Below are 19,474 nucleotides of genomic sequence, written 5' to 3'. Positions count from 1 at the left end.
CCACTCTCACTTTAAATCTAAGCCCTCTAGTTTTGGATTCTCCTACCTTTGGGAAAAGATATTAACTACCTAGCTAATCTGTGCCCCTTATTATTTTCTAGACCTCTGTAAGATCACCATCTCAACCTCCTACACTCCAGAGAAGAAAGTCCCAGTCTATCTAGCCTCTCCTTATAACTCAATTCATCAAGCCCTGGTAGCATCCTAGTAAATCTTTTCTGCAGTCTTTCGAGTTTAATAATATCCTTTCTATAAAAGGGTGATGAGAATTGCACACACTATTTCAAGTGTGGCCTTACCAATGTCCTATGCAACTTCAACATGACGCTCCAACTCCTGCATTCAATGTCCTGACTGATAAAACCAAGCATTCTGAATATCTTCTTCACCACTCTGTCCATCTGTGACTCCAGTTTCAAGGAGCTATGAACAAGTACCCATAGATCTCTTTGTTCCAACGTCCTACCATTAACTGAGTAAGTCCTGCCCTAGTTCAATCTACCAAAATGCATCACCTCGCATTTGTCGAAATTAAACTCCATTTGCCATTTGACAGCCCACTGGCCCAATTGATCAAGATCCCATTGCATCAGAGATAACCTTCTTCACTGTCCACTATGCCACAAATCTTGGTGTCATCTGCAAACTTACTAACTATGCCTCCTATGTTCTCATCTAAGTCATTAATATAAACGACAAATAACAGTGGACCCAACACTGATCCCTGAGGCATACCGCTGGTCACAGACCTCCAGCTTGAAAAACAACTCTCTACAACCACCCTCTGGCTTCTGGCAAGAAGCCAATTTAGTATCCATATAGATACCCCACCCTGGATCCCGTGAAATTTAACTTTATGCAACCAACCTACCATGCAGTACCTTGTCAGAGGCCTTGCTAAAGTCCACGTAGACAACATCAACTGCTCTGCCCTCATCTACCTTCTTGATAATCCCTTCAAAAAATTCAATCAAATTTGTGAGACATGATTTTCCACTCACAAAGCCATGCTGACTGTCCCTAATCAGTCCTTGCGTCTCTAAATGCCTGTAGATCCTGTCTCTCAAAATACCTTCCAACAACTTACCCACCACAGTTGAGAGGCTCACTGGCCTACAGTTCCCATGGCTGTTTCCCTGCAGCCCTTTTTAAACAAAGGCACAACATTTGCCACTCTCCAATCTTCAGACACCTCACCCATGACTATCGATGACTCAAATATCTCTGCTAGGGGACCTGTAATTTCCTCCCTAGCCCCCCACAATGTCCTGGGTCCCATGGACTTCTCTACCTTGATGCGCTAAGACTTCCAGCACCTCCTTCTGTGTGATATGTACACTCCACAAGACATCACTATTTATTTCCCCAAGTTCCCTAACATCCATGCTTTTCTCAACAGTAAATACTGATGAGAAATATTCATTTAGGATCTCACCCATCTCTTGTGAATCCACACATAGAGGATCCTGTTGATCCTTCAGAGGCCCTACTCTCTCCCTCGTTACTCTTTTGCCTTTTACGTATTTGTAGAAGCTCTTTGGATTCTCCTTTGCCTTATCTGCCAAAACAATCTCGTGGCCCCTTTTTGCCCTCCTGATTTCTCTCTTAACTCTACTCCTATACCCCCTATACTCTTCAAGGGATTCACATGATCCCAGTGCATGTGGGATCTTATTTGGTGTGAATAGGTATAAGGGTTTAGCATCCCCTCTCAGTGAGTTTTTCAATTGCCCCTGACCTATGAAGAGTTTGAAAACTTACATTTGTACTTGGAGCCTAGCCCTTGTAAATTTACCTCATCAATCTTCTGTAACAGGTTGCGTTCAACACAGGCTTTACAGCATAGAACTGTCCTGGATGTGGATCACAAAGAGGATCTCAAGGAATGTGTTATTCTTGTACCTCAAGGCTGCCAACAAGATGTTTGTCATCAGGCGTTTTAAGCTTCCTGCCATATACAGGTGTGTCCTATTGCACTGAAAGCACTTGGCTGAAATTGCAAGCTACTGCTCTCACTTGTGGGAGCACTTTGCTCCATGGTAGTAGCATGGTCGCTGCTGGCTGGCTTGAATATTGCTTTCCTTGACTTTGAGCAACAAAGACACAGATGTAATCTATCAATTAGACTGTAAGTTGACCACTGCACCACATTTATTCTCTCTCCTTAAAATGATCCTGTACTGCCTATGGAGTTCTGACTGTCTAACTACCTGGATGGTCTTTTTCAGAGTTAGGTCTTCCTTTGCTTGCATAAGATCATAGAGTGCATCATTTGATACACCTACCCCTATCCTGTGTCTGATGAGTTCTGATTTTAAATCTCCGTTCTCTCAACCTACTGCCAAGCAGATTCTCCTGGCTGCTGGACTCTATTATTGAAATTAATTCTTTTGACAATTTTATTGCTTCTTCAATTAAAATAAATATCAAATTATTTTAGTACCTCTTTGAATTTTAGGGATGATTCAATAATTTCGTCTTGCAACGTAATCCACAATCAGGTCAAAGTAGCATATTCACCTGCTTTTCTTCTTCTGACCTTTTACTTAAACCTGAAATGATGATGCACCGTAGGAATATTTTTCTCCAAAGTCCACAACTTCGTGACTGATCTGAGCCTTGGATTAATCCAAATTAACTTGGAAGCATAGAATTCTGATCCATGTTCAAAATTTTAAAAATGTATGTCCTGCATTAAGAGCACTTTGAATTTCAAGATGGTATCACCATTAACTCAGAAACAAAAGATTTCCTCTGCTTGCTGGCTTTGGTGCATTGTGCAACAAGGACATGATGCTAGGCTGGAAATTTTTTTTAAACCATAGCTGCCTGGAGAATTCCCTTATTCCATATTTCATATTTTTGATTCATTTAGTTAATCAAATTAGAGCTTCTGCTTGTCTTTTACTGAACTGAACAGTTCCTGAAATATTTAATGAACTCCCCATTTTGTTCCCTCCATTTCTGACGGGCTCAGATGCTACATGTTCAAGCTCCGAATCAGGGATTGGGTTTTAGTGACTGGTTTCTCTACAACTGCACTTCTGACTCTAAATTACTTCAAAGATTTCTCAGGACTTGCTGTAACCTGGTTCTTTAAAGGTTTAGTTCACCCTTGCAAGCTCTGCTGACTCTGCAGCTGGATTTCCAAAGGAGATTCAATGGAAGCTCCTGGTGCAGTAAGGAATTTGAAATTGCTGCCGTCAGCTTCCAAGCCTTTCTTTGGAACGTTTCCTGGCAACTTTTACTCCGCAGCTCTGCTTTTGGAGCTTACTTTCAGATCAGACAGCTTTTCTGAATTTTTTATCAGTCTTTTAGCATTTCAGTTTCTCTGCATTTTGGTGAAATTTAGTTTTCTCCCCCCAAGAGCTGTCATCATGCTGTGGGGTATTGATTACTTCTTGGTAGGTTTTAATTAAGTCTTTATAGTCTGAAGTATGTTAACAGCAAGCCTTTCGTAACTACTAGAACTATTTGCAAAGATATCTTAAAAGGGTACAAGCTATGAACTGTCTCCATGGTACACCAGGCACTCCTCAACATGCAACTGATCCTGAGGTGAATCACGTGCTCTCTAACACTATGGGTGATACTGTACTCAGTCCCAGATTAACCCCAGATGTGCCAAACTCTTATACTTCCTCCCATATTCTCAAAGACAAATAGGGATTGGCAGTAAATGCTGGTCTAGCCAGTAATGCCCACATTCCGTAAAATAATTTTAAAAAATTTTGATTTGGTCACTTGTGAAGTGCAAATGTCCCTCAAGCTCCAGGAAAATATAGAGGAACTGTTGGGTTAAATTAAAAACGTAATGGGAGTGGTCTTTTAAGATTTTGTGGTTGAGCAAATTAGAATTTATGAAATATAGCGTTAAATTAGTTAATTGGTTTGTTGAATTCTTGTATAGTTTAACTTTTGCTTAAAACATGAAATTTGGCAGTGTAGTTCTTTCATTTAATAGATGAGAGCTTGAATTTTTTCATTAAACATTAATGGCCTCCCTCGAGATCACAACAAATTGACAGTTTCAAAAAAGACCTTGGCCGACATCTGCTTCATCATAATAAAAAATTACTACTGAAACCATTAAATTTCAGGAGTTAAGAGTGGGGCTAATCAGACATATTTTCCAGAGAACAGTGAAATAAGAACATTTAACTGCTTTGCTTGAACTTGAGGAATGCTCATTATTGATTAAAAGAGTAGAATTCACATAATAACTTTAAATTTCTATTGCTAGAGTTTGGAATGAAAACTTATTCCATTGTCACCTACTTAACAAGTCTTTTATCAAATTACGCTGGAATTACTTGGGTTGGGTTAATTTATAAAATTGGTACTGAACAACGTAATGGTTATGCACACAAATAAAATGCATTTTGAACACTGCACAAGTTGGTCTGCAGAAGTATAGACCATAAAATTGTTAGTTTCAAAGAAGGAGCAAAATGCCTTACCCATTGTCCCTTTTCCCTCTGTATCATTACTCGACAGACTTACAAGGGTAACACCGCCAATGCTAAAAGAACAAAAACATAAACATATAAAAGCAAAAATACTGCAGGTGCTGGAAATCTGAAATAAAAGCAGGAAGCGCTGGGAAACTCTGCAGGTCCTGCAGCACCCTGTGGAAAGAGAAACAGCATTCAAGTTTTGAGTTTTTCTTTGAATGTCTCTTCTTCGGAACTTTTGATAGTCATATTCCACTTGAAACATTGATGCTGTTCCTCTTTCCACAGATAGTGCCGGACCTGTTGAGTTTTTCCAGCACTTGCTGTTTTTAGTTTAAAACAAAGTATGTTTGTTATGTTATATCGGGTTGCTGCTGCAAAGATGGGAATGATGACAAATTATAAACCTGCGTTGTAGGAGAAACAGCTGGAAACATTTTCACTAAGGTAAAGGCACACCAATAACCAAAAGCACACAGCCAAATAAAATTTCCGAAATGGTGTAGATTTTATTGGTACATACCTTAAAATTACTGCTAAGAATTTGGATAATGTAAATCTGTCTCCACTGTTGCTAGGAAACATTGCAGCTAGAAGTAGGGTGAAGAGACCTGTACAACAGGAATGCAAACAACCGGCAAATTAGGTCAGAAGCATAAAATAATGGGTGTGTGTGTGTATACAGATTACTTAGAATGTAGTTTAACACAAGCCTTTATTAAATTAAAAAATTTAAATACACCCAACTTTCAATTTGAGTAAGGCAATAACTCCAAAGATTTTAATTTGGTCAACAGAGTAATACACAATTACTAATGAATCTCTGTGATTGCGGGTCAAGGACATAAAATGTGTAGACAAGCTGGGCCAGATAAGCATGTGAAAGGCAGGAATAATGGGGTTAAGTGGGATTAAATGCTTAGGGTTGCTGAGGGTGTAAACAGTAGGGTGATCAGTTTTTCAAAAATCAAAATCAGACACATTGAAATACCTTGGGAAGACAGGCTTCTGTGATAACTGACATGTTAACTGACAATGGCAGAAGTTTGAGGTAGGGGCAGCTGAAGACAGCAGGTCATGTAATGACGTCTTCTGGAATACATCCAGGCAAAGTTAACAACCCTATTAAGACACCAGGTATGAACCCCAAACTTTTGTTTCAATTACATTTCTGCCTCTTCTTCTCAAAAAAACTGAACCAAAGTTTCACTTGTGGGATCCTTTGTTCCACACTAACATTACAGTGCAATGCATAATAGTAAAACCAGTCTTCATTTAAATGTTTTGTTTATTTGTATTTGCACACAGAATTCTAACAGTAGAAGTTTCCAGTGGAAAATTTAAACTAGCAAGCGTATCTCAAGTGTGCGAGAACTTGTTTGCAACCAGAGTTACAAGCACACAATCCTTCAATGAGAATGCAAAGTTCGCTTGGATGTACAAAGACTCGACTTAACTGATCCGCGAACTTCCCCAGCACTGACTGGTAGTTTACCAGTGGACGCTTTCCAGCTACCTCTTCAAGTGTGGCTTGCAGCAAGCGGACACCACAATCAATCTTCTCTCCTGGCTCCCAGATGGTCTTGGGGTTAAGTTATAGGTAGTTATGAGGGTAAATTAACACCAGTAATTCCATAAACTAATCCCAGTGCCGAATGACTCCCTCATTGGCCTCCTACTTTCCTTTCCCCTGCCTGTTTCCTCTGTGAAATGTCTGATTGGCCATTTCATCAGAGTAGCTAATCAAGAAAGAGAACATTGAGAAGCAAATTTGTCCCCACACTGATTCTGCATGCCAGTGAAAAGGATTTCTGTGCATGTGGGAGCTTCTCACCACAGCCGCTTAATGATCGATGAGTGGGCAGCATTCTGATTCCCAAGATGCAGTGCAGCATAGGTTTTTTTTTTGGGTTTGTCGGCTGTCAATGGAATGGGATGGTTGATTTAAAGAGGACAGGACAGGCACTTGGGCAATCTAAAGACAAATGTGGGAACACTGGGGAAAAACCAGACTCTTCTGGCAAAATCAGGATGTCTGGTCATTCTAGTTAACAGTGAGTTAATTTTTTTTATATGGAAGTGCTTTAAATGATGCATCTAGAAAAATATATCATTAATAGCTAAAATAAATTTAGATAACAGCAAAGAATATTGTTAGAAATATTGAAATTGGGTCAACAATATTTTATTTTTTGAAAATCATTTTTGAATAATTCACATCATATTAAGATTTTTTTCAATCTTAAATCATTTCTGGATTCATTTTGGAATTTTCAACATACATTTAATCTTTGGATTACTTATCTCTCTACAACTGTTATGACCAATTACCAACTTTGTATAGGTAGCAGTAATTGCATAACACTAGGTGGCACTGTTAGAAATAATTTTATAATTAAACTCATTTTTAGTAAAACAAAAACACTTCTTTCTGTAAGAGCAGCAGTTCTTTACTGATGCTTCTACATAGGGTTAACTGTATCAATATATCTCTGAAGGGTACATTAAAAAATGAGGAATTCATCCACCATTCCAGTTGGACTCATTTGGTACTTCTCTTGAGCAGAATTGATACTGTAACATGGGAAAGAGTTTAATCCTCAGCTGGATCCAAGAATTCAAACCTTCTTCAAATAGAATTTAAAAAAGCAGTTCTATACTTTTTCACAAACTCCTGTAAAGCAATATAGAAAATTACATATGATGGGACAGTGCAGAAGAAGGCCATTTGGCATATCAAGGGCCTGATTTTACCATTTTCATTCTAAGCGCTGAATCTGGACGCAATTCAGATCCAACTTGGAAATCTGCTTTCAGGCATCCCTAGATGCACTCAGTCTGAAAAAAAAAATTGTGGATCCAAATCACTCTGCTGTGGGCAGGGCTCAGTACGCCCAAAACAATTGGAACTCTGAACTGCGCATGCGCAGTTAGAAAATAATGTGAAAAAGCACATCCGTGTCAGGTCGCTTGAGGGCTGCAGAAAGCAGAGAAAGCAGCCTGGGAGAGAAAAGTGAGAGTGATGGCCCCCACAGACATCACTATCCCCCTCATTCACCCTACCCCCACCTCTGCTACCCAGACTGATCGCGAGGTCCTGCCCCCTACCCCCACCGATCACCTGCAGAGTGGCAGCAGGCCCCGCCTTGCTTCCCCCCACCAGAGATGCATCGTACCCGCCTCACTCCTGCGTCCGCCCCTCAAGAGAATGATCTGGCCTCTCCACCACTCCCCCACCAGACAACGATCAGCCCTCCCCTCGCCAACAAGACAACGATTGGCCGTCCCCCCATCCCCCAACCAGACAATGATCTGCCCTAACTGTCACCCCACCCCCCTCAGCCAGTCAATGATCGGGCCTCCCTCCTCCATATCAGAGAATGACCTGACCAGCCTCCCTCCCACCGCCACCACCAATCTGAGTCAAAGAGCCATTGGAAGCTCTGAACTTGCCCCTTCAGCAGTTGGAGCGCCCGATTCAGATTTTTATACAGCATGTCCATTTCGGCACAATACCAGATTGGCGAACACGGTGGTAAAGGGGGGATGCTAGTAAAGTTGGGTGGGCAGTTCATTAATTCAAGTGAAATGCATGCAAATGCATTTAAATTGCCGTTGTGCCTGTTTTGGGTGCAAATCAGATCGCAGCCATTCCCGGGTCTTGGTAAAGTGGCCATCTCCACGGACGCAGATCGTGTTAATGGCCTCACACCCAACTTTACCACGTTTTCGTGCCCAAAAACGGGTGTGACGCAATGATAAAATCTGGCTCCAAGTCCACACCGACAACAATCTCATCCCAGGCCCTATTCCAGAACCCCACACATTTATCCCGCTAATCTCTCCAACTTACACATCCCGGGACTTTAAGTGGCACTTTAACATTGCCAAGCAACCTAATCCGCGTATTTTTGGACTGTGGTAGGAAACTGGAGCAGCCGGAGGAAAGCCATGCAGACACGAAGAGAGCACGCAAATTTCATACAGACAGTGACCCGAGTCAGGAATCAAACCCAGGTCCCTGGAGCTGTGAGACAGCAGTGCTAACCACTGTGCCACCGAGTTGCCTTAGTGTCTACAATGTACGAAGAAGGAATAATAAGAAATGCAACTCCATTATTTCAAGAGCAGGAGACAGAAACCAGGTACCTACAAATACATCAGTTCCTGAAAATTAGTACTCAAGGATGATTGGGCATTTGGAGAAGCACGAGCTGAACAAAGAGAAACAGAGTGCATTTGTGAAAGGGAGACCATGGCCAGATTTCTCCAGCCGTTCTTGTCAGTGGGATTCTCCGGTCCTGCTGCAGTGAGCGCAGATTTGTCTGAGCGTCAATTTTTCCATCCTCGCTTGTAGTGGCGGTGTGGTGTGATTGACCAGAGAATTCCAGCCCAGGTTTTATTAATCTGGTTAAATGTTTTGAAGAGGTCATTTAGTATGATGGACAGAGGAGCATCTGTGGTATTGGCTCTTAGGACCGATAAGTTATGTGGAGGTAATCATTAGTCATAGTAGCATGCATGAAATTGGAGGTAGTCTTGTGACATAAATTAGTAATTGTTTGGAAAGTAGGAGACAAGAAGTAGAGATAAAAAGGATGTTCTCTGAGTTGCATGACGTGGAAAGTCATGCTCCTCAGGATCTGTACTCAGGCCTCTGCATTTGAGCATATGTACATATCAATGACTTTAATATATGAAGATTTGTATGCGCAGGTTTTTAGGTGACTAATTTATGGAAGTAGAAGTTGGGAGGGTACAAAGGATCATAAGACAGACCAAGTGATTGGAAAACAGACAGCAGAAATTTGAGGACATCCTTTTTGAAGCTGCGAAAGTCAGACATTTTTTTTCAAAGCAGTGATGGACTAGGAACTATGGAAGAATAAAAAGATTAATGTGTCTGTGAATTTAGAAATCAAGTAAGATCAATGCCACACGGACCATCTACAAAAAGAGTTGAACCATCTCCTACAACATTCACCAACATTATGATCACTGAATCCCCCATTACTGACATCCTGCGGGTCACTACAGCCCAGTAAGTTAAATGAAACAGTCACAAATACTTGGCTACAAGAGCATAGCAGAAATTCTATGGTAAATAGCTCTCCTCCTGACTTCCCAAAGTCTTTTTAGCATTTGCTTAGAGGAGTGCAGCTCCAACATTTCTCAAAATCATCCAGGATAAAGCAGAGGGCTTGACTGACATCCCCACCACCATCTTAAACATTCTCCTCCACCTCAGGCGCACAGTTGCAACGATATGTATCATCTAATAGCACACAGTTGCAACTTGCCAAGGCTTCTTTGTTAGCACCTTCCAAACCAGCCATCTCTAGCATCAAGAAGGACAAGGGAAGGAGGCACATAGAAACACCACCACCTGCAAATTCTCCTCCAACTCATTCACTTGAAAATATATTGCCTCTCCCTCAGTTATTGGGTCAAACACCTTACCTTACAGCACTGGATTTATCACTAACTGGACTGCAGTAATTCAAGCTGGTAGTTCACCATCACTTGAAGGGCATTTAAGGATGGGCAATAAATGCTGGCTTTGCCAGTGATGCCCCACATTCTTTGAATGGACAGTAAAATGATGCAAAAGCAAAATATTGCAGATGTAAATCAGAAGTTAAAAACAGAAAATGCTATAAGTACACAGCAGATCTGGTAGTATAACATGGAGACAAAAGCACAGTTAAAATTTCAAATCAATGACCTTTCATTAGAACAAGGCTGCAAAAAGATTATTCACTTCAAAGCATGGCATGTTTGGATGAGAGTAGAGGCTATAGGTTTAGATGAGCTGATTGACTGTAGGAGGAAACTATTCAAGTCAGGGAGCACATAAGAACGCACTGGTGGTAGGGGGCAGTATAGTATATTTCCCCGGAGGTCAGTCTTGGGACCCTTGCTTTTTCTGATATATACATTAATGATCAAGATCTTGTAGGGGACAATTTCAAAGTTTGCAGCCAATAAAAAAATTTAGAAGCATTGTGAATTGACAGGATGACAGTATGGAACTTCAAAAGGATATAGACAAGGCGGGCAGATAGGTGCAGAGGAAGTACAATGTGGAGAAGTGTGAAGTGATGCATTTTGGTAGGAAGACCATAGAGAGATAATATTAAAAAGGATAAAATTCTTCAGGAGATGTAGGAGCAGAGAGGCCTGGTGTATATGTACATAACTCATTATGCTGGCAGTACAGGTGGAGAGCACAGTTAATAAAGCATGTAGCCTCCTTAGCTATATTAATTGGGTGTCAGGAGGTAGTTCTAAATCATCTATAACTGTATCAGAAATAAGGTATAGCTTTAAGCAAATTTAATTTTGTTTCTGTAAAAAAAAACTTTAGTTAGCTTTGTATTAAACAAAGGTGCCCGCCTATCTGTGGGTCTTAGTCACTTTAGAACTGTGCCTGCATTGCGATTAAGGGTTTATGATGCAAAAAAAAACTGGGGTTTATAGAAATGACCAGATTGCTGCTTAGCAACCAGGGTCACCCTGGGGTTAGAAAGAACCTTTGAGTTTAGTTTCAAGCTGGACCCAAAAGAAGCCAGATAAGTCAAGAGAGCTGCAGATTTCCCAAAGGAACAAAAGCAATTCTAGAAACCAGGTAATTGGGGCAAAAAGTATGTCTTCGAGAGACAGTTAAGTTAAAGGATTTTATTGAATGGCAGAGCAGGTTTTAGGGGCTCAGTGACCTACTCCTGCTCCTAATTTGTATGTAATCTAGAACTCTCTCCCAAAAGCCAGCGGAGGCTGGGTCAATTGAAATTTTCAAGACAGAGACCAATGGACTTTTGTTAGGTAAGGATATCCAGGACTATTGAGCTAAAGTATGTTGAGGCACAGATTAGCCATGAACCAAAAGGTGAAACAAGCTTAAGGAGCTGAATAGCAAACCTGTTCTTAATATCTCATTGAAGATGAGTTATTAATCAAACACTGTGTTTGACTAATAGCAATATTTTTTTTTGATGCATTACGATCTTGCTCAGTAACAACAACGAAAACCTAATGATTCTGTAAATTTACTTTCTTATATGAATTGACATGAGAAACACAGTTCTTATTCTGTACAACAGAATGGACAAGAGTAAGAATATTAACACATCTTACCAGATGTTGAGGACAAAATGTTAACAATAGCCACCTGAGTGTCGGAAAGTGCCTCCTGATAGGAGAAGTTTGCCAGAAACCACTGAAAAATTAATTGTACAATTTAGACAAACATATATGGCATTCTTGTTGCATCAATATTCAACTTGGTCAACAGACTCGTTAATAAAGATGGTTACTTGCAAAGATATGGGGCTGGATTTTAATTGTTGGGTTGGGTGCCTCCTCCATAGGTCAATCGTGGAAAATTGTGGGCTCATTCACCTCTGTGGTCACTTGAAAATTTGGACCATACTGCATTTACATTCAAACCTTTCCCTAAACAATGAATTAAACCGCACTGACGATATTTGTTTGCGAGCCCATGTTAAATATTTATTTAAGCACATACTGATCATAAAATAATTTAACTTTCAATGCAATTATTTCAAATGTGATGTTTAGAAACATAGAAAGTAGAAGCAGTAATGGGCCAGTCCTTCGAGCCTGCTCCACCATACATTCTGATCATGGCCAATCATCAAGTTCAATATCATGAAAAATAATATAATGAACAAGTATCCACATATACTTTCTGAAGACAACTAAATAAAAATAAATAGTTTAAAAACCACCCTGCACTTTGGAAAAATTATGATTTACCTGCTAATTTTTAAATACAGCTAACTTATTTTAATCTATCGCATGGGATGAGTAACTTAACAAAAGGCACTAACCACAAAGCAGAAGAAAAAGCTGATTTTAGCTACTTGCGACACTGTTAATTTGCCAACAGACTTCAGCACTGCTTCATGGTCCTTTGCTGCTGGATAGGACATCCGAGAGAGTTTTGCTTCAAATGCGTGATGGGCAGGAAGTTGCCGCACCTCCATAATGTTACTGAACCTAACACGTGGTTTTTTTAAAGCTATAAATAAAGGTAATTTAAACAAAATTTTCAGACAAACAGATATGACATTAACTTTTTTTGAAAAGCAAAAGGTATTTAGCTTAAATGTTACTTTGGCTAATACTCCTCTCCCATTTATTCTTCTCCATGTGAGTGCAGACATGCCATACCGTGAAAACTTAATTCACTGAAATAGTACCAAATAGAGCTATTGCTTGTTTACTGCGTCTAATATGTTGCTGAAAAATGACTTGCTCAATGAAAATATTGGCCTGGATTTTCCAAGGAGTGGCAGTCATCACTGGATTGCTTCTCCTGCCTCGATACTGCTCCATATATTGTCAGGTCTTCCCAGTCTGACCTGGCAAGTAAAATGAAGTGCAGTGTCCTTTGGAGGACTTCACTAGATTGCAGTAGAGTCGAGGTGGTGGTGGTGGGTGGAGGCGGCAATGAGCTCTGAGCACACTATCTTTCTATGGCAAGTTTGAAGGTCTGGTGTGAATGTTAGGCAATATGCCAAATGTATGTCAGTAGGTAGTAAAACGGATTGTATGACGATTCCCGCACCGGATAGGACTAGAAAATTTATCCTAAGGTTTTCAAGATCCCTTTGGGAATTGAAAGGTTGTAATGTAAAATCAGGTTTTCTATCATGGTCAATTTGTTGATGTCAATTATTTTGTTAAGGTTAAGGATAAAGAACTGAAGAACACAGTTTAACCAATTGTCTTTGAGCGCGTATAAAAAGGGACTGTATCATCACCCCTGGGAAATTATATTTTGGTTTCATTTCATTTCCTTTGACGTTTTGTTTTATTATGGTACTCCAGCAGAGCTGTCATCCTCTCTAAATTGTTTATCATTTGTTTATTCAAAAAAGTATAAAAAGCGCTTGCCCCTTTTAGGGCTTGTCAATTTGTTAATTAGATCTTTTATTTTATTGGTATATCAAAAGAATATAAAAATGGACTTCAGGGATGCTGGGTCGATTAGCAGATATGAATTAAAGATCTTTAATATGCAGATAAAGCTATTATCAAGAAAAAGATCCATGTCTATCTTCACTACCATTTGACTTGGATTCAGTTTTGCTATTAATATCATAAATCTATGGAATAAAAACCTTGCATCTTCATGCTGTTCCTGTTTTATAACTCCCATTTCCTGGAAAGGCATTCTTTTCCTGTCGCACCTTGACGCTTTCCACCAGCAGATATATCCATTGTACTTTTGCATTGTTTTTGTACTTACATTGATTATATTCATATTTGATTTAAAAGATAAGTGGAAAAGTTGCCTATTTAATCTCAAGACTTCCAAGGACTATCTTGAGTTTAGGTAGTACAGTGGAGGACTTTTCTGTTTTTTTGAAAATACATTTAACTGTTTAGATTTTCATTTTTATGTTTAAAAGCAAACCCAACTCTCTAACTCTGTTTCCACTGTTGCTGAGTTCAAAAAAATTTCCTGCTATTCTCAGCCAGTTACTGAAGCTTTGAGCAGCTCACATGCTCATTGACGCCACCATCAATTACTGCCAACTTCTCACTGCATTTTGGCTTCTGAGCCTTTGGGTCATTGTCCCTATTCCACTCACCACGCTATCAGAAATGAGGGAATGGAATATTTGAGGGGAATGGGGAATAAAACAATGCTTTGCAGAACTCAAATGAACCTAAAATATAAGTTGCCAAATATCCTGGATGGATATTGCCAGAATGGTCATGCATAATTAAAACTGTTCCAGTTCTGTGATTCTTATTATAATGTCCTAACTCTGTTAGAGATCGTGGGTTTGACACAAAAATAAAATGTGTGGTTTGCACACCTAGGTTCAAACTAACAGAAAAGATTTATTTTGAAGAGATATTCTCTGTAATGCTGAATAAAAAAAACTGAAAGTCAAACAGCAGCCTGCAATACGCTAATGACACCAACATCAAATCACGTGGTCTGCTCTTAAAGTAAACTGCAACACTTTTTGAATATATAACAAGTATATTGACATAGCATGCTTGCCTTTGATGTTCAAAGCAGGTGAAAGTGGTTGGTTGATCCTTCACTTTGACATGATACTAAGAACTATTCTCTTTCTTTGGCCTTTGGCAAAGTAATCATTATTTACTGCCTCGCTGCTGACCTTGGAACATGTGTTAACTCCCTGACAAGTGAACTAAAATTAAGCTACTGTTTCTATTTAGAAATTATCTAATTCCAAGTGACAACACTAGTTCAGTTAGATGCCGATTTATTTTGTGTTCAGAACAGACTTTGAACTGATAGAACAAATATGGAAAAAAAAATTGGCTTCTCTATGCCAAAGTGATTAGGGGTTACATCACAACAGAGTTTTGAAACACTTGAAAAAAAAATAGGTGGGATAGTTGATGATGATAAAATGTTTATTACAATGAGTTCACACATGGAATAAAGCAAAACCTTTGAAGAGAATGTTCAAAACATTAATCACCACCTGATTATGTAGGTGTTACTGCTCCACAAAAGGGACCAATTTAAATTCAAATACTCTGTGGTTTTAGGGAAAATAAATTGGCGTGCAAACATAGAAGTTGAGAGTAATAATGACAGAGGTCAGTCAGCCCATCAACTCCATGTCTCTGTCAAGTAATCGAGTGACGTGGATATGCCGGCGTTGGACTGTGGTAAACACAGTAAAAAGTCTGACAATACCAGGTTTTAGTCCAACCGATTTATTTGATAGTAAACTCACTAGCTTTTGAGGGGATTCCCTCTTCTTCAGGTGAATGGAGAGTTCTGGCCTCAGACAGAGCATATAAAGCACAGACAGTTTAGAGATTATTGATTAGAATGCGAATCTTTACACCTAACCTGCTGTTCAAGTCCTAAAGTGGCTGACAATGTGTGTGGAAGGAGCACTGATCACAGGTTAAAGAGATGTGTATTGTCTCCAGACAGTATAGTAAGTGAGGTTTTGCAAACCCAGGCAAGTGACGGGGGTTACAGATAGTGCAACATGAACCCAAGATCCCTGTTGAGACCGTCCTCATGTGTGCGGAACTTGGCTATCAGTTTCTGCTCAGCGACTCTGCGTGTGTCGTGAAGGCCGCCTTGGAGAATGCTTACCCGAAGGTCAGAGGCTGAATGCCCGTGACCAATCGAGTCCCAAAGTTATCTTAAATGTCATCAGCATCTTTAATGCTTTCCACAAACTGAACAAAGACACACTTTGCACAAATTTTTGAAAATCTTTAGTGTCAAAAAATGTAGTGTTATTATAGGCAGCATTCTTTGGTCCAGTTGTTTCAAGGGCATATGATGTAGACTTACAGCCTGTTTGAACTTATGAGCATTCCAAGAGGATCAAAGAAAAAAACGGAAGTGCTCTCTTGTTAAAGCAGCTTATTTTTTGATGGATTTTTTGTAAACCAAATGTTAAGGTAACGTAAAGCTAAGACTTGTTCGTAAAATGCATCATTGTATCTTATTCCCACAAAGATAAAATAATCCTAACTATATATGTAAATTGGTAAGAGTTAATGTAGCTCTTGGTCAATAGTAAAAAAGGGAAGTCATGTTTGAAGCAGGCTCTTGGACCCATATTTTTAGACAGCCAAAGCCCATGGGCTACACAATACAACAGCCCTTGCGGCACTTCTTCCGTTCACAGCAATGATGTTGAGAGCTAAATCAATCTTACCATATCAGCTGCTCAAGACTGATGGTGGCTTTCTCGATGCCTTTTTGGCAAAAACATCTCTAAAAACACTGATGCAGCTGTTGACAGTGTGCACAAAGCATGTGCTGAAGATCATTCTTAAAATCCAAACTACCAAAGATCATTCATGAGTAAGTCAACTCACCAGGTACAGATGTGGATATGTTAGGCATTTATTTCCCCCCCTCTTGCCCTCAGAAGTTGCCTGTTCAAATTGTAGTTGAGGCCTGATTTGTAAGGTAAAACAATATATCCTAGTACATACTAGTAACATCTGCAAACTTAAATGCGTCAAACCAGGATTCCTGACAGTCTGAATAGGACATATTTTGAGCTTCTGAAAAAGTCACAAATGTGAAAAGATACTGATAATCCCACGTAGGAAACAAAGCATTCAGGCTTTTGTTATCACTATCATACATCAATGCATCTATTGGATCAGTACTACCTAATATGACAATCTATTCTGTGGACTCTGGCTTGAGAATAATTCATGCTTTCAATTTCAGATTTCAGTGATTTGCACATAGTGCTTAAATGATGAAATGGCTTGTGAAAGATATAAGAACATAAAAAATAGGAGCAGGAGTAGGCCACCTAGCCCTTCGAGCCTGCCCCACCATTCAACAAGTTCATGGCTGATCTGAAGTGGATCAGTTCCACTTTCCTGCTTTCTCCCCATAACCCTTAATTCCCTTGTCTATCAGAAATCTAAGAAAGATATTGAACATAAGCTTTTCCCAATCTTATCTCCCGAATTTGGCAAAGGCTGGATTAAGACAGAGAACTACCTAAACATCTTGGGAGGAGGGTTCTTAGCCATCAAACGATATGACTACTCGTGAATTTGAGGTGCTTCATTTCAAACTGAAGTTATGGGCTTGCACAGTTAATGGCAAGATGCACATAGATTTTTAACCTGTTTGAACTCTGACATAATCCAATTAAACAACTCTGTTGCCAGCTGACTCTATTGAATTGCATAGCAGATATAGAAAGAGAATTAATATAATTCAAAATAGGTTTTCCATTATTTTAAATTTAATCTAAGAAAAAGAGGAATGATAGCATTGGGCGGCACAGCGTACAGTGGTTAGCACTCCTGCCTCACAGCTTCAGGGACCCGGGTACGATTCCTGGTTTGGGTGACTGTCTGTGTGGAGTTTGCACATTCTCCCTGTGTCTGTGTGGGTTTCCTCCGGGTGCTCCAGTTTCCTCCCATAGTCCAAAGATGTGCGGGTCAGGTTGATTGACCGTGCTAAATTGACCCTAGTGTCAGGAGATTAGCAGGATAAATGTGTGTATTACGGGGACAGGGCCTGGGTGGGATTGTGGTTGGTGCAGGCTTGATGAGCTGAATGACTTCCTTCTGCATTATAGGGATTCTATGTATACAAAACGAGTACTCCAATATCACAAAGAGGAACAGGACATTGAAATCATGCAAAATGGGAAAAAAAAGGCCAAGAGAGGAAAAGCTGGTTGGAACGAGGCACAGAAAATATGATCAAAAGAGAGGGCTTTGAGGAGCAGAATTTGGCAATATGGATTCGGTAAGAATTCCAGAGGTTAGGAGCATAATGACTGGACAAGTCGGTATGAACAATGGACAGGAGACACAGAGGTGAGAAGCCTTATTTTGGAATACTGGTGGATTTGTGCAGGAAGAAAGGTCACCAAGGAAGGACAGAGGGAGGCACTATATAAATGCAAGTTAAACGTCTAACAATAACTTATATCACCTCTTTTAAGGTACATCATGGAAACAATCAAACAAAAATTCCCTCCTGAACCAAAAGACAGAAATAACAGAACAGGTGACAGAAAGCTTCGTTAAAGACATGTTGAAGAGCATCTCAAAAAGGAGGTACAAGCTTAGGAAACAATTTCAGGTGTTAAGGCCCAAATGATTGAATATGCAGCCTCCAATATTGTTGTATGTTACAGAGGTGGGGAGGGATAAGACCATGGAGGGAGTAGAACAGGAAGAAGAGAATTTTAAAACTGAGCTGCACACAGGAGTGATGAGTAAATGGGGCTGTGAAATCCTTTTCCCAAAATGATCTAATTGGTCTACATTTCATAATGTACGTTCACTACCTCAAGCTAAAACCTACCTGTGGTGTTGTCATTACTGGCTTTTTCATTGGCCGAATCATGAAATTTCACTGGGATATAAAGTGGTTCGCTCTGCAAAACAAATTAGAAGTAACATTTCTGATGACAAGATAAGCATATCACATTACTCCAAATAATCTACAGCTATTTGATCAGCAAAATGCAATAGATGCTAAAAATGTGAAATAAAAGAAAAAATGCTGGAAATAATCAGCAGGTCCAGTAGCATAAGTGGAAAAAGAAAGAGTGAATGTTTTAGGTCATGATCCTCTGATCACAAGGATTAGGAGGAGTCGGCCATTTGGCCCCTTGAGCTTCCTCTGCCAATCGATAAGATCATGACTGTGATTGTGGCCTCAATGCCACTTTCCTCTCTACCCCCCCATATCCCTTGGCTCCCTTGTTAATCAAAAATCTACCTTTCTCAGCCTTGATGACATTCAATGACACAACTTTCACTGCTCTCTGGAAAGATAATTCCACAGGCTAATTACCCTCAGAAAAAGATTCTCCTCAATTCAATCTTAATGGGAAACTCTTATCTTTTAAATTGGTCCTTTAGTTCTAGACAACCACTCAAGGGGAAGCATTCACCCTGTAAAGTCCCCTCAGGATCTTCTATATTTTAAGAAGATCATTCTCATTGTTCTAAACTCAAATGGGTATAGGCCCAACCTGCTCAACCTTTCCTCATAAGCTACCCTTCATTCCAGGAATCAGTCAAGTGAACCTTTTCGGACCAGCTTCTCATTTAATTACACTGTTTTTTGAGTAAGGAGATAAAAAACTGTATACCGTACTCCAGATGCCATCTCATTAAGGCACTGTAGCAGCATTTCCCTACTTTTATAGATGTCAATATTCCATTTGCCTTCATATTCAGCGGCTGTATCAGCATACTAACTTTTTGAGATTCATTAATCAAGATATCCAGATCCCTTGGTACTGTAGAGTTCTACAGTCTCTCTCTACTTAAATAATCTACTGCTTCTCTTTCTGCCAAAGTGGGGATAAGTTCAATTTTTTCCATGTTTTACTTTGTCTACAAAGTTTTGCTCAGACACTCAGTCTGCAAAAGGATTTAGATAGATTATATCCTCTTGACAACTTCCTTTGCTACGTATCTTCGTGTCATCAGCAAATTTGGTTAGCGTAGACTTGGTACTTCCATTCAGGTCATTT

At 39.7% G+C, this 19,474-nt stretch overlaps 1 protein-coding gene across 6 annotated transcripts in view; it reads right to left on the bottom strand.

Moving 5' to 3' along the window:
- The window catches only part of LOC145350242 (solute carrier family 35 member F5-like), an 87,910-nt gene that overhangs the window by 50,018 nt on the left and 18,418 nt on the right, over positions 1–19,474 (bottom strand). For all 6 annotated transcript variants that reach the window (XM_080199304.1, XM_080199309.1, XM_080199308.1 and 3 more), the window contains 5 exons: positions 18,292–18,364; positions 12,305–12,495; positions 11,589–11,670; positions 4,978–5,065; positions 4,461–4,522 (listed from right to left, as the gene is read on the bottom strand). In XM_080199304.1, coding sequence (XP_080055430.1) covers positions 4,461–4,522; positions 4,978–5,065; positions 11,589–11,670; positions 12,305–12,495; positions 18,292–18,364 — 496 coding nt within the window. The remainder of the gene's footprint in view (positions 1–4,460; positions 4,523–4,977; positions 5,066–11,588; positions 11,671–12,304; positions 12,496–18,291; positions 18,365–19,474) is intronic.

Source organism: Carcharhinus amblyrhynchos, chromosome 11 (assembly GCF_965287045.1).
Source record: "Carcharhinus amblyrhynchos chromosome 11, sCarAmb.v2.hapA, whole genome shotgun sequence".
NCBI lineage: Eukaryota > Metazoa > Chordata > Chondrichthyes > Carcharhiniformes > Carcharhinidae > Carcharhinus > Carcharhinus amblyrhynchos.
Note: the sequence above shows the minus strand (reverse complement) of the source record. Positions and strands in the feature narration are given on the sequence as shown.